Source organism: Simochromis diagramma, unplaced genomic scaffold (genome assembly GCF_900408965.1).
Source record: "Simochromis diagramma unplaced genomic scaffold, fSimDia1.1 OVJJ01000333.1, whole genome shotgun sequence".
In the NCBI taxonomy this organism is placed as follows: Eukaryota; Metazoa; Chordata; class Actinopteri; order Cichliformes; family Cichlidae; genus Simochromis; species Simochromis diagramma.
The window spans coordinates 3,115,367-3,138,391 of NW_024386765.1; the positions used below are offsets into that span (position 1 = coordinate 3,115,367).

The window sequence follows — 23,025 nt, forward strand, 5'->3', positions numbered from 1 at the left end:
TCCTGGGAGCAGCAGGAGGTGAAAATAGGAGGCGAAAATAGGAGGCAACAGAAATAGATGCAAAGGACCCTAAAAGTGACCTCGTTATAATTAAAGCCCTTTAATTTTTACTTGGGGTTTTCTAGCTTCTCAAAGTTACCCAATAATAAACAAACAGGGCCATACCTAGAGGGGTGGACATGGGGTGTTACCAGCCCCTCCTGAAATATGACCCCCTCCCCCACCCCCCACAAGGACCTTTTTCTAAACTCTTTTTGTCTGATCAATTATTTTTTTAAAAATCTTTTTATTCCACTCACTTTATTCTTTGTTCAAGCCTCCAATTAAAGTTTCTTAGCGATGTCAAGTCCACTTTCTTTAAGAGTTGTCCGCTATACAGGATGGGGTACAACCACTGGTTCCTGTGTAGTCTCTTACTGGCTGACAGTGGTTCCTGGAGGTTGCTGCACCAAAAATCACCGTTGCTCATAGTTTTTACTAAATGCTAACAAGAAAACTTCAATTGAGGGGACGTGGTTGACCTTGAAAATAAAAGTTGGGTCTCAGCAGTGCAACCAGTGTGTTTCAAGACTGTTTGTGTTGCACTTTTTTATAGTTTCACTACAGCTTGGAGAGTAGCCGGCCAGTGTTTGTAGAACATTTCCATTCAAAGCACAACCACAGCAATATGCTAGCACCCACACCAATCACAAGTATGTTTTGTTAATAATATCAAGTGGCTGCCAGAGGGTCTGTAAGCCTTTGTGACTGGGGCTTTAGCAATTATTTTCCCAGCAACTGCCATCAAGCTCCAGCAACCACTCACAACGGGTAGGGGAATACTAATTTTTCCCTCATGACCGGTTGGGGACCAGTCTCTAAGCCTGTGTGGCTGGGGCCTTAATCACTTGATCCTACATCGTCACATGTCCAAAATGGCAGACAAGTTAACATCATGTGGTTAGTGGTCATGTGTCTGTAAAACCACAACAGCATTCCAGAAAGTTGTAGCATCAATGCCAAAGAAAACTGAGGCCCAACAGCTTTTTAAGACTGTTTATATGTCTTTATGTTGTTAAGCAGTAAGAAATAGGTTGCTTTTATAATCAACAGAGGAAGACAAACAATAAAACAGTACCAAAAATCCAAAAATTCATTTTTATTTAAGATAATTTCATTTAAAAACACTCAAAGCAGCATTAAAATAAAACATGAAAGTTTTTTGCTAAAGAAAACCAAACTTACTGATATTATTTAATTTGCATTCATTTGTATTATAAACAAAATAACATTTAAAGCCCGAGGACCGAGAGAATAGTATGGCAGTTTGCATCAGCATTAAAACTCATGTAAACACATTCATCTTTTCATGAGATGACAATTTGATGGCATTTTGACTCACAGCCCTTTACAGTGAATTGCAGACAGATTCACAGTAGTTAACAAAATGATGAATCCACTTTGGGCACGCTGCTTTCAGGATGTCACAGCTAGTGGCATACCTTACTGGAGCAAGGCCAGAGATATCTGCAAGTTTCAACAAAAGTACATGAGAACTCCCACTCTGTGGACTTCCAGTTTTCTACACGGCGGTTCAAAGATAGTCCAGAATGAGTGAAACTTTAGACCAAAAATTAAATTTTGTGGAGTGAAGATTTTTCCTCTTGACATTTTCTTTATGCTTGTGATAAAGGGGATCAAGAAGTGAGTAAATTTTTAGAATAGTCCTGATTTCAAATTGTAATAAATTACCTCTGTGTAACACTTGGGGACAACAAACAACATTCCAGCACTGACATTTGAATTTCACAGATGAAGCGAGCAACAGCAGCCGGTTTCTAGCAGCAGTTTTCTGATACCAGTCGTCTTCCTCAACCACGATAACCATTTGATTCTTAAACACACAGAAAGTGAATCCCATGTTAAAATGTACATTTTTACAGCAATAAAAAACACTAAACAAAAATATCCGGTTACAGCCTCCTGTTTTGGTCTTCATAGAAGTTTCTTTAATTTAATACTAGAGATAGGGTTGCAGCTGCTTGCATTGCCAGGTGTCCCAACACAGGAAGCTGCCGCCCATCTGTGTTTGCTGGGCTTTACCTTCTTTAGTTTAAGTCTCGGAACTGGACCACCACAGTGTTTGTGCTGTCGGTGCCTTGCTTACAGGGTGGTATAGTCTGTCCAAGAAGTCTGTGCTTTAGTTTTGGTGAGTGAAATTCAACCATTGTATTTGTCTGTTACTTAGCACTAATTAGCTTCAAGTCTGACAATATTAGGCTAATGAATTCCCACTCCAAACAAGATCACGATCATTTTGGTTCCAAAAATTTACACAGTGGTACCAAAATGCTGATTTTGAGAATTCAACACGAGGAGTAAGCGGCCCATCCATTTTTATATACAGTCTATGCTTTTACCATTCACTGTGGACTGTCTTGCTACTGCTGTTTGCTGCTTTTTTAGCTGAGCTCCAGCCAACTGTACAATGAGACAAATAGGAATGGAACGGCTCCCCTAGATATCTGTGGTTTCAGTCTGTGCAGCAGCTCCATGGCAGATTCCATTTCTCTGGTATTAATTAGTGCCTGAGCATACATACAAATATATTTTATTTGATCCAAAGAAAAGTGAATAAATTTAAAATATGCACAAGAGTTTACAGTCACAAACAAGGCTGCACATAAAGTGACTCATAGTGAAATACTTAAAGCATTTTTCTGGTTTTATAACAACTCACGCTGTGCAAGAGTCTCCAGAAAAACTTTTGACTCCTTCCATGTGCTATCCAGTGAAGATACAGTGTTACAGTAATAACCAATCTGCCGCAACAAGTCCACTCTTATGACTAGCAGCCACAAATAAGGCAGTTTGGTTTATGATGAGTGCAGGCATTCAAGGCAGTGGCTCACATTATCAGAGGTGGTTAAGCGTATCATACATCAAGTTTCAGGTCAGTATCAGCACTTCTGAGTGTTGAGAAAAGTTGGCAGAAAAGTTATTAACCCTCGTGGCTATACAGGAAGCCATTATCTAAGGGTCAATTTCCATTCTTTCTAACACAATCAAGTCTTACAATCTTCGTCAGTGTTTCAAGATTCCTTCAACATTTTTCAGACTTATAGCTTTGCAAAAAAAAGCCAAAAGCAAACTATTGTGGGAACCTGTTTTCCTTCTAATCTGTCCTCTTCAGAGTGAGATCCTCGGTTTTCAGCCATCACTCCTGCTTCTCTTGTCCCCAGCTATCATCCATGCGGGCCCAGTGGAACTCATAGCCCTTGGAGAGCACAAGGCTCTCGAGGTCCCTGTCCTCAGCCCTCTCCTTGAGCCTCTGCTCCTCCAGAATAGAGACCAACGTGTCTCGTTTCTCCACTGTTCTCATGATCTCTGCGAGGATCACCTGTTCCTCCTGCAGCTCTGAGGCACTCTTCTTTGTATCTAAAAAGAGTAGGAGGAAGACAGAAATAAGAGCAAGCTATATTATATCAGACTGCAGCGCTGTGTGCTCAAGGCCGTACCCTCTACTGCCATTTTGCGTCGCAGATCCTGCTGCAGCCGACTCTGCGTGTCCTCCAGCTCCAGCTCCTGAGCGCTGAACACAGAGGAGAAAATAGTGAGACCTCTACATGCGAGAAAAGGGAATTGCTTTCATAATGCATTCACTTACAAGATCATGAGTTCAGACTCATAGCGTGCCAATCTGTTCTTCTCTAGGACGAGCTTAAACCAGGACTGATAGAGCTGGGCCTCGTCACTGTCGTCCGTCTGAGGAGATTCTGTAAAAGGGAAAGAGGGAACGATGTAGGGAGGAAAAAAAAAAAAAAAAAAAAGAGGTTTGATAGGGGTCAAAAAAAGAAGAAAGACATTTCAGAATTTATATCAATTATTTAAAAACCACTGCAAGAAAAAAAAAAAAATCAAACTTCAATGACATACACATCATGTCACAGGGTCATATACTATTCACTGGAACACAAACAGAAGCCTGTATTGTAGAAAGATGAAGCAACAATAAAGTCCCTAGTGTCTATTGTGAGCACAGCCATTAACCGTATGTAGAGGCTTTTAACCAGACCAGGATTACAAGGCAGTGCTTTTCTCTAAATGGTCTGAGAAGTATGGGCAGTGCAATTAAACAGAACGAGAAGGAAAAAAAAAAAAAAAGAATGAAGCTTTCACTGTGGAATTCCATTGAGCTGTAGAGTAGAGTGAATCAAGGTGTTATGGTACAGACTTCTGTCAAATAAAAGCAGCTACGCAATGCTGAGACTCACGGGTTTGTAAGGCACTGGTCTGAATGTACCTGTTTCTCCTCTTATGATCTTTTCTATGGCCACTCCTCTCTCCTCCAGGTCCCTCTGCTTTTCTCCGACTTCCTCCAACTGTCTCTGGATCACCTGTGCAACGCAACGTCGCCGTATGACACATGTAGTTAGATGTGATCAAAGGAGATTAATCAACGGAGAAATCGTTCTTTGAAATTTCTGCTTTCCCCTCCATACAAAGGATCTAAATTGATTTGTGGTGTTCACAAATAAAATTAGCCCTTCTTTCTCTGAAGTGTCCTTGTTATCCTGGGTAATTCTGAGAACTTGTAATGAACAAGTTTAAAGGGCCCATTTCTTTTATAGAAAACACTTACACGAATCATTCGGAGTAAGAGATTTTTCTGCCGTTCTTCTTCTTTTTCTTTTTTTTTAAAAATGCAATTTTTCAATTCTGTGAGCACTGCAAACAATGTTCCATTTACCATCCTTGTAATGGGGTTATGGAAGAAATCTCAGACTGATATCAGCAGGGACCGTCTGCAGTGAAAGGAATATTGTGACATTCTTTGGGAAATAAACAAGGATAACAAACTGAAGGAAAAACCTGAAGCACCGACTCTTACAGTGAAGAGTGCTTCTGTTTGTGAAAGGTCACTGCAAATAAACATTAAGCTGGTCATTTTTATCCTTTGATGAAACATTTCTGTCACGGTGGGAGTAGCCTCTTCCCGGGTGATGATGCCCTCATCCATAGGGCAAACAGACTCCCTGAAAGGTTTGATGGAGAATGGAAATGATGTTTGGGGGGACGTGTTAGACAGCAGTCTTCACCACTATAATAATGATAATAATAATAATGATGGATTGCATTTATATAGCGCTTTTCTAGACACTAGAAAAGCGCATCCGTGTGGTAGAGCTCAGGAGACGTGAAGAATCACTGCCAGCAAACATTGACGTCTGGTGTCACATGGTGGCCCACTGTGGCCCACTACCTTATTAACATATGTTATATTGATTTTTTTCCCCCAATTTGTTCATGCCTGAGTCCTTTTATATAATCAGATGCATATATATAAATACTCAAATAGCATCATTATTAAATTCCTTTAGAGCGGCTCCATTTGTTACTACGTAGTCAAAGCATTTTTCCATAGCCTGCCCTGTTTTATTCCTTTTCATTCTTTATGGCCAAGAACCAGCTGGTGTCATATGTGAAATGAGAAAATCCTAATAAATACCACACCCAACCACCTGAAAACTGGTTGAACGCGAGCTCTAATTATTTCTTCTCATGGTTGGATTGATGGGGATTTTGTCACAACTGATTGGATTGTGAATGCAGAAAAGTGCCATCAAATTTTGATCCACCGTGCAATGCCATCTGAAAACATCTGATTAGCAACAGCTTTGTTTTTCAGCATGACAATGGTCCCAAACACACTGGCAAAGCAGTCAAAGCATGTTGGGACAGAAGAACATACAACAGAACACCACGAGTCATGGATGGGCCTCCCCACAGCCCGGATCTCAACACCATCAGAACCTAACATATTACTTATGTTAGGGGGAAACTGGCACGGGGTATTGCTGTCCTGTGGAAAACAAAGCAAATTTTGGCTCAGAAAGCACTGCACATATTATACGGTGCTTTACTACTACCATATATGAGCTATTGTGTAGAGGTCTGGGGAAAACGCATACAAAAGTAATACACAACCAATAACCATAACGCAGAAAAGAGCCATTAGATTAATAAATAATGCAGGGTACAGGGACCATACAAATGCACTCTTTATAAAAATGCAAGCCATAAAATTTCAGGACTTGGTGAAGTTTAAAACAGCACAAATAATATATAAAGCAAGAAACAAAATGCTTCCAAAAGAAATGCGTAAATTGTTTATAGAAAGACGAGGGGGGAGGAAATGGAATTTAAAAACACAAAGTGTTAGAACAACTTTAAAAAGTATGTATGTCTCAATAGTGAAGAAAGTAACAACATAAACCAGTTTAAAATAAAATATAAAAAAAAAAAAACTAATTTTAAACAAATATAAGAATGAAGAAAACGGGGTTGACCCAGGACAGTAACTGAAGTGATGTTTTGGTTTATTGTGAATCTGCCAATTTACATATTCTGTCTTTTATTATATGAAAGAAACTATATTGTGATGATTTGTGTTTTGTTTTTCTTTTGTTTCATTGTTTGTTTGATTTAAGACTAAAAGAAAACTAAATGAATGAGATGAAAAATTTGTGGGGGTAGGGACTAATAAGTGTATACTTGTGTTTACTCCTTTTCAAACAAAAGAATGGAATGATATCACAAAATGATGGTGAATGTACACGTTTGAAATAAAAATGAACTGAACTATTCAAGCAGTTCTAACGGTGAGGTCTGAATCCTCTGGACAGAAAATGGGACTGGGACTATACAATGAAGACTATAGAAAAAGCTGCCAAAGAGATTTAAGACTGTGTTGATGATACAGGCAGTCATACCAAATATTGATTATCAAGCTCAAAAGAACTGCACGAAATCAGTTTTAGACTTTATATTTCTTTGTATGTTTTCACATGTTTAAATAAAATCAATGCACCTACTTATTATAAAATTAATAACGAGGGGTGGCTCAACATTTTTGCACAGCACTAAAGATATAAATGTGCTCATAGACATAAATTAACTTTTGACTACAGCAGAAAGTTGAAACATAATAACACCTCTCTGTTAAAGTCATAACTGCTAGATATTCAGTGTCATCAGTGTGGGCATACTCTCAGATAAAAACATCGTGGATCTTTTTGAGCGAGCAGCAAACCTTTGTACTGTAAAAGCATCAGGTAAATGTAAAATGTATAACTATGACTGGTAGCAAAAAGCTCTTCAGTCAGGGGTTTTTACATTTTTGTCAGGTCAGACCAATGCACAGCTTTCCAGCACAAATCTCTCTATTAACCGCAGACTGAATTTAAAAGGAAATTACGATACCTGAGCTCTGTGAAGCCTCTTTAGCTGTTCTCGTTTAGCCTGTTGGGCCACTGTCTTTTCCTGCTTCCTCCTCAGTTTCTCTGAATGCAGCTGGGACAGGAAGCGTGGAACATTTCACAAAATGTACACATGGAAAAAACCAAAAAACAAACCCAGTACACGCGGGAATAACTGGAATGTGCCGTGTCTCACTCAACAGGAATGTACAAACCTTCTGACTGGATACCAGGTTTTCATTTTCATCATCACTTGAGGACTCCTCCAAATTCTGCTGACTGGATGCTGGATATGTAAGAGTGAAAAGTTAAAAAGTGAGGATAATTAGAAACTCTTAGCATTTTAGATTTGCAAGAGAAAAAAAGAGCCTTTTTGGATTATACAGATAAACTTTAAAAGTCAGCATGAAAAGAATGCATTTAAGGTTTTTTTTTACTATGATAATCCCATGGATGAAAAATTCTTCTAGGTGTTCAGAAGCCTGCACAAAAAAAATTGGCTCCAAAAAGTATGGAAACCACACAAGCATGAAGCAAATAAGCAATAAAGGAGGCCAAAAACCTCTTCCTTCTTTTCAGCAGTGGATACTGAAATTAAACATGGCAAGACTTTTAAATAAGGAGGCTTGAGATTGCTCTAAACCCTCAATTTCAGATGGCTTTCTCTATTGCTGGAGCTGTACAACACAGAGCAGAGGAGCTTAACGTGGTCATCTCAGGCACACAGCTCTGAGTGTGGGCAGTAAACCCCACCCGCCCGCTGTTTGAGCCTTCTGTCTATGAGGGGCAGCCAATTACAAGAAAGCTAGCCTAAATGGAGGGTGGTATTAAAGGAAAAGGTGCTAAAGGCTTGTTTCACACAGTGGATGACCAGATGGGCTACACTAAGGGCTAGGGTGTGCAAATCATGCAAAACTACTTTTATTACACCCAGTAGAGAAATCAGAGACCTAAAAATGAGGAGAATAGATCCCCTTTAAACCTCAAAAACACACGTTTAGTAAAACAAGGTCCTTTGATTCTGTCTGGAGGGTTTTGTTTAGTTCACTTCTCTGATCATCAGACATTATTGCAGTTGCAGCTGCCCACTGACCTGAGTTAAAGTGTGGAACTTGTAAATTGGATCACATCCTAGTATTGAAGCTAAAGGCAAAAAATCCAGAGGATTTAAAGCACTGTTACAAACAAGCTTCGGAGTCCCTACACTAACCTTTGTTTCTGAGGTTAGAGAGGATGTTTGTGATTTCTTTTTGAACCTCCTGGTCTTTCCCTTCACTCCCAGACAATTCCCTCTTCCTCAGCCTCAAGGAAGAGAACAAGTTGACCCTTTTGCGTGCAAATGGGCCAATGTCATCAGCGAACACCTCTCCAGAGTCTTTACGGCCCTTTAAGGACACCTGCTGCAACAGGGAAGGCAGGTCCTGCCCCGCCCCCCATGGATCTGCCCAATGAGCTTCACGCATGCTGGCCTGGTCCTCTCGGGATGACTCTGGCGCTATGGCACTGAAGCGTGAGCTAAAGCTAAACGCTCCCTCGGACATGGGCCGCCGTTTGCGGGGACCGTCGTGTTTAGGTCTCCTGTTAAAGCAGAGGAAAAGTATCAGAATTTAATCTGATTTGAAGCCCATAGAGAGCAGTAGAGAAGACAGCTTGGTTTATATAACAGCAAACTATGAGCCAAGTATTTTATACATTATGACTGCAGTGTTGGAGCTGCTGAGTTGATTGGTCCCGCTAAATGTCCTCCTGAAGGCGTTGGCTATAGCCTGGAAGGCTGAGGGGGATGAAGCTGAAGTTTGGCTCGGGGAAGCCTCCCCGCTCTGGATGGAGTTTCTCCGAGGCTCATCTAGTTGTGCCTCTGCCTGTACCTGATAAAACATGAGAGGAGAGGATAAATGTATTCAATATAATATAGGATTAATTCCTCTTATATCTCTCACATCACTGTCTGTGAGCCATTCTACATAGCATAGAAGGAAAAGATGAGAAAACTATCTTTCATATCCAGGCTCATCTTCTCTCAGGTTAATAAACAGATCAAGTCTCCACCTGGTCCTTATGTTGTGGTGCGTTTTCGGTGGTTGTGCTAACGGGAGTTCCCTCTGGGTTGACCTCCACGTCCCAGTTCAGAAGCTTCTCTTTGGCAGAAAAGGACAAGGCCAAGCGTTTCCTTGGCGTAGATGTTCTGCAGACGGCCGAGCGCTCCTCACTCGTCTCATTTACCTCTGGAGGATTCAGGGTATCCACTGAGGTTTTGGAACTGCTGTCCGAGTGCTGAAAGAAGAGCAGAAAATAGTCTTTTTTTGTTCACACTGTGCAACGTCAATGAATTACACAGACACCCTTGCTCTTAGTTATATTCCTTAAAAACAAGACCGTTCTGTATCCAGTGAATGTAAATTAGTCATAACATACAGGTTGTTTTTCTGCTGAAGTGATCTCCTCATAGTCAGAGTCGGCTTCAGGGACCGTATCAGGTCCGTCTTTGTCCAGCTGTGAGCTTTTGGGATAGCGCTTGATGAAAAGCAGAGGGAAGGCTACATAAAGAGACACAACAGGGAACACTTTACAACAAAAAAATATGCAAATACTGCAACCATTTTTCTGTTACCCAGCAACTATTAATTTACCTGAATATAATACAGGCACGAAACACTGTCTTTTTTCTTTTAGGTTCAGCATGCAAATGGAAAATGTGAAACACATCAGACATCAAAACTTCAGCTTCACATTACTTCTTACATCTTTAAAATGTGAATGATGCCACTGAAGTGACTGACACAATTCAACAGGGTTCTTACAGCTTAATGCAAGTTGTATGAATTTTAACACCAACTTTACAATATCCAGAACTAAAGAAAAGAAGTGCACCAGGTGGCAGCTCTGAAATAAAGCCCCTGTTAGCATCCACAATAAGCAGATCCGAGGTAGTGCGCTAATCCAAAATGGCTGATGTTTTGGCTTTCTTATCTGAAATGTATGCAAACGTATGTGCATCCTATGGGATTCCACTGCAAAGATTTCCACTGTGCACTTAATACCGCACACCTCTTAAAGAGTGGCTGGTACCACTTCAGTCATGCAGCAAAAACTTGGTTCAAAGCGCAATTTTCTTTCAATCTGTGCAGTCAGTACAATATGATAAATTGACCTGCATTTACACAATGCTTCAATCATAGTCGCTCACACACTGAAGGGCACACGAGGGGCAGTTTGGGGTTCAGTATCTTTTCTAATGACAATCCTTGGAAAAGATCTTGAATAATCAGACCCCAACTTATCTTAAAGACCTCATATCGCCCCAATAGAGCACTTTGCTCTCAGGCTGCTCTATTGGGGTGATAAGACTGTTGGCTTACTTGCGGTTCCTAAATTTTTTAAAAGTAGAATGGGAGGCAGAACCTTCAGCTTTCAGGTCCCTCTTCTGTGAAACCAGCTCCCAGTTTGGATTGGGGAGACAAACACCCTCTCTACTTGTAAGATTAGCCTTTAATCTTTCTTTTTTGATAAAGCATATAGTTAGGGCTGGACCAGGTGACTCTGAATCCTCCCTTAGTTATGGGCTGCTGGGGGACTTCCATGATGCACTGAGTGTTTCTTCTTCACTCCCTATGTGTTTACATGCCACTCTACATTTAATCATTAGTTATTATTAATCTCTGGCTCTCTTCCACAGTGTCTTTTATCTTGCCTCCCTCGCTCAGCCACAACCGGTTGTGCCAGATGGCCGTCCCTCCCTGAGCCTGGTTCTGCCAGAGGTTTCTTCCTGTTAAAAGAGAGGTTTTTTCCCCCCCCCCACTGTCGCCAAGGGCTTGCTCATAGGGGGTCATCTGATTGTTGTGGTCTTTACCTTACAATATAAAGCACCTTAGATGACTGCTGTTGTGATTTGGTGCTATATATTATTAAAATTGAATTGAATGGAATAGAGTAATATTTAGCTTTGTCCAACTCACAGCCAGTCAGTAAATCATTTCAAACCAGTTAGTTTTAAATTTTAAAAGTCCAGTGTCTGACAAAAGTATGCTAAGATATCACAATTCAATTGAAAGATTGATTTAAGAGATTTAACACAAAGTAAGCCCCTTGTTTCTGTTAAGACCTTTTCGTAAATGTGACAAATGAAAATACCTGCTGCAAGTTATTTTTAGAAACCTGTATCTTAGGGTTCGCTAACTAACGACAGATTAATGAGTACAAGTGTAGGTGTGTAGTCTTCAAAACCAGTGTGAGCCAAACCACCTTGAAACAGGTGGCAGATTGAATAATGCTAAAAATATATGTATGAACTGTAAGCAGCCATAACCACAAAATTATCAACCTGACACATAAAGAAGGAAAACTTTTTGTTTTCTGAGGATTTGTCAGTCATGGCTGCAGTTAGGAGGAGGAATACTGTCTGTCCATCACGTCACAGGAATCAAATCACTCTGCAGAAAACAACAAACAGCCCAGAACACTACAAAGTTGGGAAACAGTGACCTCTAGTGTTGAATACATTGGATGACAGTTTATCAACTACATAAAAACCACAAGCCTACTGTAACTGTAATTGAGCACTTTCCCCACTAACATCTGGTTTGTCACATCACGTTATTTGTGCACAGATATTGTAGAGTGAAATGTTTTATCAGTAACAGCCTGCACTGTAAAAACAACTAAGTAAAGTCTCACAACCAAACTATTAATAGCTGTCAGACAAGAAACAAGTTTTCGGTTCTCATTGAAACGATGACGACAACAACGGGAAGATTGATGATGATGGCAGAGGCAAGACCGGAGTGAAAATCTGAGCTACTCACTTGCTCGAATCTTCCGCTTCCATCTGTTGTGTTTGTGTTTGGGGTTACAGTGATCTGCAAAACAAGGGAAGAATTTCTATAAGTTGCAAAGGTTAACATTAAGCAGAAATGAATTAAACACAGAAAAAATGAAATGAAGGCTGATTAAGTGAATGTGGGGAATGCTGTCAGGTAAGAATCTGGTGTGGAACAGATCAGGTGTGGGTCACATGAAAAAGCTCATCTCACCAGGTAAGAAAAAGAACATTTTAATAATAATGTGCGACATTTTTGAAAAAGTTGGAATATGGTGTGAAATGTAAATCCAAACAGAATGCAATAATGTGAAACTAATTTAAAGGCATATTTCACAGAAAATAGCACAAAGGTAATATATGACATACCATTTGTAAAATATGTGATATTTTAAATTTGAAGCTAGCAACGTGTTTCTAAAAAGCTGGGAAGAGCTTTTTCATGCATTCCTGCAAGCCTTTGGTTTGCTGTAAAGGAAACACATTTTGCTTCTTTTCTTTATTTTAACAAAGAGCTTCTTAAACAGGTGGAAAAATATCCATTAGAAGTGGTAATAAATGGATTTGAGTGATATCTCAAGCACATCTCATGTTGCAGGTGTTACTTGTCCTATTTAAATAGGGAAGAATAGCGAAATTGAGATGTTCTGTATTCTGCTTTAGAATCTCTTACTGGATAAGAGGAGATACTCTGCGAATACTAAGAACCTCAGCTTTAAGAGTTTGCAATGTTCATGTGGAGAAATCTATGTAGACCAGAGAAGAGAGGTTATATTTCAAAAGGTACAGATTGCTCAGTGACACTTGATGAGCTGCACATTTAAAGATTGCACACAATGTCATCCTTTTTAATCACGTGTTGGATCTGTATATGATGCGTTTTGATAAATTATGTTTTTTCATATTGTGAAATGTCCTGCGAAACAAACTAAGCACACCAACTTTATGTTATTCAAACGTCGCATGAAAATTCTGGGAAGTTTTGTGCAGGTAAACAGCTTAGTTTGCAGGACTGTGGTGAGTTCGTAGTAAAGCCCTGTGTTGGACTGGTGCACAGCGGCTGCGGCGCAAAGTGTAGCACAAATTCATTTACATTTAAGTTGATGATGCTTTGATTCATTCACTGAACTCAGTCGTTATAACAACTTAACGTCTGGTGTAAAGACAATAAAATGGAACAGAACTGAAACATCTGCTTACATCTGGTTGAATTCAGTTGTGTAAATCCACAAAGAGTGTCTGCACTCACGTAATAATATTATATTGTATTATATTAAAAAAAAGCAGAAAGTCCAGTTCCTGTGTCCTTTTTCACTTTTACTTGAGCAACAAAGTTGAACCAGTGCTTTAACTTTTACTGGAGTATTTTTCAACACACTTCTACTCACAGTACGTCTGTACTTTTCCACCCCTGATGTGGACAGACTGTTACAGTGGTGTGGGACAAAAACTATAAAATCAGTCACACCCCTGTCTCCCACACATAACCGGAGGAGGGTCTCCAACACAAACAAAGTAAAGTCACGAGTTAGAGTTCAGCCAGTTTGAGATTCTCCCTCAGAGAATATCATGCTATGAATGAAACAACAAACATAAACTTTGGGGATTAAAAAGCCATCCGAGCAACTGGAAATCGTTGTTTTTCCTCCAGCCTACCATCCTCATTTCTTCTTCTTCAAAAAAAAGAAAATCGCACTGACCTTTGGAAGAGTCCTGGCTTTGACCTTTTGCTGCGGCGGTATCTTGCGTTTTGGGTTTTACTAAACAGGAAGCATCGTGAGCTTCCACTGCCACATCCACATCGTCGGGAACTTTTTTATCAAGCGGTTCAGAGAGTGAACTGGAGGCCTCGTCTGCAAGTAACAACAGTATGCAGCCATTACATTCAAGTTCGTGTTAAACTAATCAGCGGTACAATGTTATTAAACAGCGCGTTTCATGCTTGTGATCTTAAGAACAGACTTAAGAACTTCAGCACAAAAAGTTGACAGTTACAAGAACTGAACTACTAGTCCTGCATCTCAAAGTAAAGGATGCTAGGCGCTAATTAAGCATTGCAAAATTAAACAGAACTATTCTTAAATTCAAGAATTTAATCTGAACCATATTTTGGCTTCTTAGGGACACAGAAGCTGTTTAAACACACAGAGTGAGACGAGTTCAGTCAGACAACCAGAAATGTGCTGCTTCACGCGCACACGACTGGTTTGTTTAAGCTGCATTTTCCCATCTCTCCCCAATTTCTACATGCAAAATATCTACGTGGACTGTTGAGCTCGAAGCTTGAACGACTAACTACACAGTGCTGCTGTAAGAAGTAAAAGGTAAAGGTGAGTGGTCTGACTGAATTGCAACTTCACAGAAAATCTTCATTTCCATACAGGCATAGATAAAATACACAGTCACATATTCATGAGTACTCACAGAGTAACGAAGTCAACATTGTACAGAAGGGGATTCCACTTGGTAACAGCAAAGAAATGAAAAGATGTCGGTATAACCACAGGTATAAATGGGCCCCTAGGTATTTTTCTTATTTTTAACACTGATGGCACCAGTTATCCATTTTTGGTTTGGCTCAAAAAATTTACTTGAAAGGTTTGGGATCAAGTGAAAGTGAAACAATAATAATAATAATAATAATAATAAAAAACAAAAACAAAAAAAACCTTTAAAGCTAGGATTCAGAGATGTCAAATTTGAAGGAAAGGACAGAGAAGACCCGCTAGCAGAACCCATGAAAAAGCTAACAGAAGATTCACTTCAATTCTGTTTAGGTCTTGAGCTTTTTCCAATTATATGCAAGCTTTTGCATGAACCTTGTTCTTCCTTGTTTGCCTTTACAGTTATTATTGTTATTAATAGCCAGCATTTTTTGTCACCTTCTCAAAAAGCTCAAGTTAATGGTTAACAAAAGCTGTGATCGTGAACATGATTTGTGTGGGTGATGTTAGCATAAAAGAAAAAAAAAAAAAAAAGATTTCCTATAAAAGAAGTTGTGTTTGTTTTTAATTTAACTGCTCAATTATGAGACAACCCCTGTTCAACTGTAACAATAAATGATGACGCGAGTAATTTATGCAATCAAACTGATTTATTTTGAAATATATTTACAGCTTATAAATATCATAAATTAGCATTTTTACAGGAATTCTCAATGTGGAAAAAATAAGGCTGGAAGGCTGCGTTGAGATAACATAACTGCATAACACAGACAGTAGCCACAAGAAGGTCTGTGGCAGTGTGCAAAAAAACCAAAAAGCTGCTACTGGGCTGCTTCACTCCTGAGCAAAGACTAGGAGGTACATGAGAGGGACCTGGAGAGGGGCTCTGAGGGGGGGAGGCTTCCTTCTGAAACAGAGGGAACCACAGACAGACCACAGACATGTGGACACGTGTTACCGTCGAACGGGCCTAAGAAGAAGGGAGGCTGCTGCTGTGTTAGAGAACAAATCAATCCAGGGGCATTCACGTCGGTGCTTGGTGTTAGAGGAGTGAGGGACAAGCAGAGCACAACATGAGCATTACTAGGGTTAGCCTGCGCAAACTGGCTTAAAAAAAGGTGCTACATATGCATCCGTTAACCATAAGATTATGAAGTTTAATCCAAGGTTTTTAAAAATAGTGGACCTGCAACATTAACCTTTATATGTCCCTTCCCTTAGGTGAACAAATCCAATTAAAGCACTAAAAAATAAAAAGGTTAAATTAGATATTTCTATGTATCCAAAGTTTAAATACTTCAAAGAGCAGGTAGGAGCCTGGGTCAAACTGATACAGTCGGCCAATATCAGCCATTAATCCTGAAGCTCCACCAGTACTGGTGTCTGTTGTGCTGCATTATCATATGAAAGCTTTGGTATCATCACACAGTGATCTGCTCTCTCTGCACCGTTTGAAATTTCTCTCAACACTTTCTGCAGCACATGTAGCACCACGGCTGAGCAGAGAGTCAATCGCCATGTTTCAGTTCAATTTCTGCCTCGTTTGTGAAGTACAGTGGTAGAAAGTTGAACAATGGCCCAGCACATTTAATGGGGACCAAACATCGGACACAAAAATCCACCACTGGTTTAACTCTTATATTTATATTGGTCAATAGAAGGCTACATTAAGTTTGCTTATTTCATCTGTAGGCTCTGTGAAGAGAATCCCTACAAATGTTCTTGGTCAGCTGACGTCAAACCAATAGCGCCATCCCTAGATCCATAGACTGTATATAAATGATGAAAGCATTTTGTAAAGCCTCAAACTGAACATTTTTAGCACCTTTTTAAAACCAGAGTTCACAAGCAGAGGGTGGCACTGCACAGCCTGCTAGTGCTGGACACTAAAATATGCAAAATGATCAAACGTCTTTAGTGAGACTTGAAACTGGTGACAATGACCAAAAAAAGAAATGTATCAGGAAAGTATTTACGAAGGGATCGATCAACGGAGGACTATTTTCCATATTTCTATACAGCTGGACATGTTTTTGCAACTAGAAGATTGACCCCCTGCTGGTCATTCGAATTAATACTGGTTTATTACCATTTCACATTTGTTTCACTTTGCAAGTTCCATCTTTTATATACAGTCTATGCACGGGCCAAACCGCTAGCATGGCTAAAAAGAAAAGCTAATTTCAGTTTGATGCACAGTTTAGATACCAAAGAACTGAAGATAATGGCAGCTTCATCCTTTCATATAAGTATTCTTGGCGAGTTGTTTGCATGATACTGTTCATTGCATAATATTTAATATAGTATTTAACATACCACAAAGCTGCACGTAACACCCTTATCAACTATAGCATGCGATACGTGTGGTTCATGCTGGTTACTCTGGGTTACGCAGAGACAGTACAGAGCTACGAAAGCAGACAAGCTCTTATGGCCAAAGCCAGCCAATCGTCACCTTCCCAGGACTCAGCCAATCAGAGGGTGCAGCATTGGAAACTTGAACGGACTGAACAAAATGAAGTGAATGAGACAGAGGAAATGAATTTGGGAGGGGGAGAAAAAAGGGGACAGATAAGATAAAGGAGAATGAATGGAAAGATGGAAAAAAATGCACAATATAGTGAGAATTACAGGAAATGGTACAATCAGCACTGAAATTCTCACGTTAAGATATTAAGAACTGAATACACCTTAGGTATCATTAACAAAACAGAATATAACAAATAAGGCTCACATTTCACAAAATAAAAGCGCTACATTGTTGCAAAGCTAAAAACAAAGTGAACATTTTCACTGAGTCAAGAACTTCAGTAGGTTTGGATTCAATGACTTTGGCCAACAGGGAGGCCGAAAGAAAAAAAAAAAAAAAAACACCCCAAAAAAACAACAGTCTGAAATGATCATTATATAAAGACAGTCTTTTTTGTTCTCGTTTTATTTTTTAAGAAAAAGCAATAATGTGCTTTTGAGTTAATTTTATAACCCAATGCAAGAAAATACTGCAAAAAACCCCAACACAGAGTGGGTGCTCTCGTGACAATTAGAAAACAGAAGTAAAAAATTAGATGAATCGTCACCCAAAGAGAGATAAACGTAAATGATTAATTTTTTTTTTAATAATTTGAATTCCATCCATATTTTTAAAATGATTTTTAACAGAAAACAATACAATAAATAATGAATCCTGAATAAATAAAGGGACATCGGTGAATTACCTTTAAGAAAATACACAAAGTGAAATACTTTGAGATAAAAAAAAAAAAAAAAAAAAAAAAAAGAAGAAAAGTTTGGTATTACTATTGCACACTTTGGTGTTGCAGCGTTACGGGGCAGCAGGCAGAGTGCAGACACCACAATTACTGGTTTAGTCCACTGAGAAAAACCAACACTCAGTCCCGATGGCTTAAAAAGATTGAAGCAGAGAGCGTGTTCCAGGTCACTCTAGTGCAATTACTATAATACTGACGATATATTAACTAATCAGATTCTTGTATAGAGTGTCTTGCGGTCTGGGTTGGACATTTCTGTGACAGCCCAGTGGGTAAAAATCTGCCTGGAACAAACCCATGTGAGTCAGAGAAGGTTACAACACCAGGAGAGCCTGATGGTCAACAAGCATGTACCAAAAGAACCTGGGTAGAGCGCTCAACATGGCGTCCTGCTTCATAAATTACTGATGGCTTCAAAAACACAACACTAAAATGAAATGAAATGAAATGATGGAAAGCATTGCACATTTGACGCTTTTTTGGGAAATGAAAAAGAAAAAGAAATCCATCTGGGCTCCTATCTGGCCACCTGGCTCCATGACCCCCCCGTTAGTCTCCCTCCTAAGTGAGCTGGTGGCCGACGAGATGCTGCTGGGCCATCTGGGGCTCCTGGTAGATCTGTCCCAACACCTCATGCATCATGTAGAGCAGAGGACAGCCCAGGCTCAGCAGCTCAAACAGCAACACATAGTCATGCGAGTAGCTCCTTACGTGCGACCCCACAGCTGAGAAAGACTCACACACACTTCCCAACAGCTGTTGAGGCAACACACACACAGCCCGGCTAGCACGCCTCGGCAGGCTCAAGCCTCGCCTAAGCAAGGAAACCAGGGTACCTGGGGGTTGCAGCTGGGCGCTGCCCGTGGTGGCGGTGGTGTAGCTCCCGCCGTCCATGGACGAGGGTGCGACACGACTTTGGGGTTCCTATACAAAAACAACACACAGAGAAAGAACTCAGAAACACAACACACTCTTCTAAAACACAACAACAGGGAACTTTTCAACAAGAAGATTTAGACAACCACACAAGTTTACTCCACTAAAACTACTGTTTCACACCGATGCTCTAACACTGCTATTCTTTTCATGCTGAATATAGGGTAATCCAGAATTAGAGTATGGAGGACAGATACCCACACTGAAGGTTTGATTGTATCTTTTAAGCAGGGTGGAATGCCATCCCATAATAATAGGTACTCGTTCATATGAATAACAGTGAAGAAAACCGTCTGAAGGTTCTCAGTCATCCAGGTCATCGTACTCTAAAAAGCGTCTGGACTTTTTCCTTGAAGAAGCTTCTTCAGTTCTAAGAGTAATTGGTGGAGAGTCCCACATTTTAAACTCTATGGGAGTGTCCCCAGGAGGGTCATGAACCCCCTATTGATCCTCTACCTAAAATATCCAAATGTCCAAAATGTGAACATTAGCATCCTCTTTAGAGGAAAGTGTGAAAGAAGCAATCTATGTCCACCGTGAATGACCATCTTTGAACAGAGGCGGTGGCTTACGACACCAAGTGTCTGTCATCTATAATCCAGGTTTGAGATCCTTCCCAGACACCTTAACGCCAACTCACATCCTGGGCCATTTGACCACAGCAAATCACATCATAGGGTGGGGCTAGGCTTCACAATGGGTTCACCTGAAACCTTGGCCGATTGTGACCCACACATGTTTTCACACCTTGGCTCGTGTGATTAGGTAGAGGATTAATAGGGGGTCCATGTCCCTCTTGGGGACACTCCCATAGAGTTTAAAATGTGGGACTCTCCATTGCTCTTAGAACTTCTTGGATGAGAGGTGAAACTTCTTCAAGGAAACTTGAAGTCCAGACGCTTTTCTTTCCAAGCTCCTTATAAAACAGGTTAACATGAAACATTTCCTTTGTGCTATAAAAGAAGATATTTTCTAAAAGCTAGCTAATAGAACTGAACAGTGATATTACATATGGATATTACATTGTGTAATTAACATTTACTAATTTACTAATAAGTAAATGTTGGGTGTTGGGTTCCTTACCATTCTCCTCCTAACTCTTCCTGGGTTATTGCTGTACAGGCGCTGTGCATAATGCAGCTTGCAGTAGAATTTAGCTGTACAGAAAGCAGAAAAAAAATATTTTGAAGTGACGTCTCCTACAGGTTTTAAAGGCAAGTCCAGCAAATGCAACGTACCCTCCTGTGAGTCAAATGTGTGTCCTCCCAGGCGGAGAGTGCAGTTGCAAGCGTCGCAGCGGAAACACTCTCGGTGGAAGAAGTAGCCCTCGGCGCTGAGTCTCTCCATCACGTACACCCGCTTGGAGCAGAAGTGGCAGATGTCGCTGCCGCCCAACCCGGGAGGAAAGTCCTTACGCACCACACACTGAGAGGAAGAAGGCCAGCATAGGGTTAGACTTTTGAAAGATTCTTTCAAGCAAGCTTTTAGGACCGTTTTCTTCCAAGAGACACCTGAGGAGGGGAAGAAAAAGAACCCCCAAACAAAAAACACACATATCAGGAGCAAACAGCCAGATTGCAGCATAAAGAAACTGTCAAAGCTGCAAAGCTGGTCACAATCACAGAAAGTGTTGCTCTTGAGAGCTGTAAAGTTGCTGAAGCAGTATATGAAAGTTTTTAGGGACACACAGTATAATTTTGTGCAAGAGTCAATAACAAGAATAAAAAAATAAAACAACCACTTCCAGTTCACAGGAACAGTCTGGATACTTATTCTCAGGCGATATTACAGGATTGTAAAAAGAGCAGAAGATTCATGGACATTTAGACCTGCTCCAGGCCTGGGTATGTGTCAAAGCAGGGAAGCAAGTACAGTCATTTTTTGTTAGTTATGAAAGATGCTGTTAAAGAGAACTTCACCAATTTAACATTTTATTATTCGTTTAGTTGTCATAAAGGTTCTAAGTCCTGTACCAGAACCAGAGAGGACATCCTGCCTACATCACCCAAAATGCATCTTACACCCGTGATTATGGCGTACACATTTCCCATCAGTTCATGAATATTAGTATCTGGAGTTGTGTTTGCTTTGATGAAATACTGTTAAATTGAATGCAAGCTGCAGTTTTAAATGAACCCCGGCAACACAGACAAGACAGACCCGGGGCTAAAGCCACATGCATCTTACCGGTGGAGCACTGGGCCTGTGGTCTGTCTCATAGAGGATGGCCAGTATCTGAGCTTTAGCATCTATGGCTGATGATACCTTTCCAACTGTACGCTAACATTAATGACAGGTGAAGAGGACGGGAGGACAAAAAGACGAGAAGGGGAAAAAAGAAAAAAGGAGGAAAGTTTGGGAATCAGACAGGAATTATCAAGAGGGCAGAAGGAAAAGGCTGAAAATGGATGATTTGTATTAAACGGTATCAAACTGTATTCAGACTGAGGCACTGCTTGGTACCTCTTTGCTGTAACGAGGAGCCCCAGTCGGACAACTTATGGAGCGAGCGAGCGACTTTGGAACGATTCTCCTGAGGTCCTCAGGACCAGACCTCTCCGAGTGCTAAATGAGCAGCAGAATGAGCAACAGCTTGATTCATTTCATAAAGAATAAATGTGTTATTGAACACATGCGAATGTGAATACAAGAGGAAACACAACGAGCAGGACCCCCATGCTATAAACTATAAACCTAATGCCCCCATGGGGTTTATAGTTCCTGGTCATGAAGTCAGTTTATAAAACAAGCTTTTTTTAAATAAATTAATTGGAAGGCAACATTTTTACTTAATAAGCAGGTTTAAGGTTAATAACCTTAACACTTTAATTTTAACAGAATATTTTTTACATTCTCGTGAAATGTTTCCATTTTTCTTTATCCATTGGGGAGCTAGCTAGTATAATTAGTTTGTAATGAATTAGACTTCCAAAAATAATATTTGTAGGTTCACAATAAAGCAAAAAAGAGGAGACTTTAATTTTTGCAAAAGAATACTGTGAATTTGAATTTTCATTAACATAATGTGATTTCTTGCTGTATACTGAATGTTGAAGTATGTTAGAGCTGTTAGTTTTCTTCCGTGACATTCACAAGTTAATACAACAATGGAAACTCATGCAGGAACAGAAATGGGTTACTTTGCAGAAGGTTTAAAGCTCATGCAGCTCAGGCAGCGTTACATTTATATTTTGTTAGATAAGCAGTACCGACTACCAAGCGGTCTTCATGCAGGCCATCGACGTGCACAATGACTCCGTTACCTTCGTGTGATTATTTTCAGATGCGTTACTATCATCAACTGTCACAGTTTTGTGAACCTTCTCCTGCTCATTTTCCACATCGTTCTGTGAACTCTCACACATATTCTCATAATTCTGCTCGAGGCCTGACGAGCCGCTCTGTTCATGTTCACAGCCAGCGTCCGAGAGCGGAGAGGAGCTCTTTTGGGTCCCAAGGCAAGGCAAGGAAAGAGCAGCAAATGTTTCGCTGTTGGGTGCAGAGGAATCAGGATGAAGTGAACAGATTTCCTGTGTTTTTTCAGAGTCAGTGGAAGAGGGAGTGTGTGTCTTGTCCTTGTGTCCAGGAGTGCAAAGTGGGACAGAGGAGAAACCAGCCTGGGCTGTGGGGTCAGGGACAGGGTGGACCACAGGGTAGACGGTGGAGCTCTTAGGTATAGACAGAACAAGAGGAGGTGTTGACAAGGAAGGAGGAGAGGAAATGGATGATTCCACCTAAAGAAGAGGAGTCAGAAATATTAGGCTGAGTAGAATAAAATGATGAAAGCGCAGAAACAAGATCATTAAAGGTTATCAAACTCTAAAGTGAAGAGGAGCAGTGTAACATTTACCATCTTAGAATCACTGCTGGGAATTAAACTGAAAGTTGTTGTTTTGCAGGACTTCTAAGTGTCTAAAACAAAAACTGCAAACTGTCTAAACCTCCCAGATGATGTCATTTTGTCAGACAACCAATTAAAGAGCAGAAAAGCAGCCAGCTGTACATCTCAAACATGCATTAGTCCCAATTTAGAATTTTTCAAAGCCATCATGAACATGCAGCAGTAAAATGATTAAAGGATGAACATTTTCATGCCAATAGTGTGTATAATACACAACCTGTGGTAGACAAAGAGGAGCTGCTGAGGGTGATCTGCTCGAGCCTGGAAACATGGAGGAGAGGAGGCTAGCTCTCTCTTTTATACTCCTCCTGGAAAAGTCCCTAGCAGACAGTCTCTGGTCTTTACTCTAAAGGAACAGCAGGTGGCGGTCAAAGTTGGAACGGATTCAAAATAAATAAATACTGTAAAGAACTGCTATGAC

General features: G+C 40.3%; 1 protein-coding gene across 5 annotated transcripts in view; it reads right to left on the bottom strand.

Moving 5' to 3' along the window:
* Positions 1-1,375: 1,375 nt before the first annotated feature.
* The window catches only part of mical2b (microtubule associated monooxygenase, calponin and LIM domain containing 2b), a 60,406-nt gene continuing 38,756 nt past the window's right edge, over positions 1,376-23,025 (bottom strand). Inside the window, exons 17-34 of one of the 5 annotated variants that reach the window (XM_040036003.1) lie at positions 21,967-22,437; positions 21,167-21,268; positions 20,891-20,983; positions 19,942-20,128; positions 19,787-19,860; positions 18,604-18,691; positions 13,755-13,907; positions 12,041-12,094; positions 9,654-9,775; positions 9,288-9,512; positions 8,931-9,106; positions 8,449-8,816; positions 7,454-7,524; positions 7,243-7,332; positions 4,283-4,376; positions 3,647-3,755; positions 3,498-3,571; positions 1,376-3,417 (exon numbers count right to left, since the gene is read on the bottom strand). In XM_040036003.1, the coding sequence (XP_039891937.1) occupies positions 3,197-3,417; positions 3,498-3,571; positions 3,647-3,755; positions 4,283-4,376; positions 7,243-7,332; positions 7,454-7,524; positions 8,449-8,816; positions 8,931-9,106; positions 9,288-9,512; positions 9,654-9,775; positions 12,041-12,094; positions 13,755-13,907; positions 18,604-18,691; positions 19,787-19,860; positions 19,942-20,128; positions 20,891-20,983; positions 21,167-21,268; positions 21,967-22,437 (2,772 nt within the window). In that variant the 3' untranslated portion in view covers positions 1,376-3,196. Of the gene's footprint in view, positions 3,418-3,497; positions 3,572-3,646; positions 3,756-4,282; positions 4,377-7,242; positions 7,333-7,453; positions 7,525-8,448; positions 8,817-8,930; positions 9,107-9,287; positions 9,513-9,653; positions 9,776-12,040; positions 12,095-13,754; positions 13,908-14,909; positions 15,406-18,603; positions 18,692-19,786; positions 19,861-19,941; positions 20,129-20,890; positions 20,984-21,166; positions 21,269-21,966; positions 22,438-22,473; positions 22,951-23,025 lie in introns of those variants that run through there. The other 4 variants (XM_040036012.1, XM_040036021.1, XR_005696409.1 and 1 more) reach the window with 4 other exon arrangements.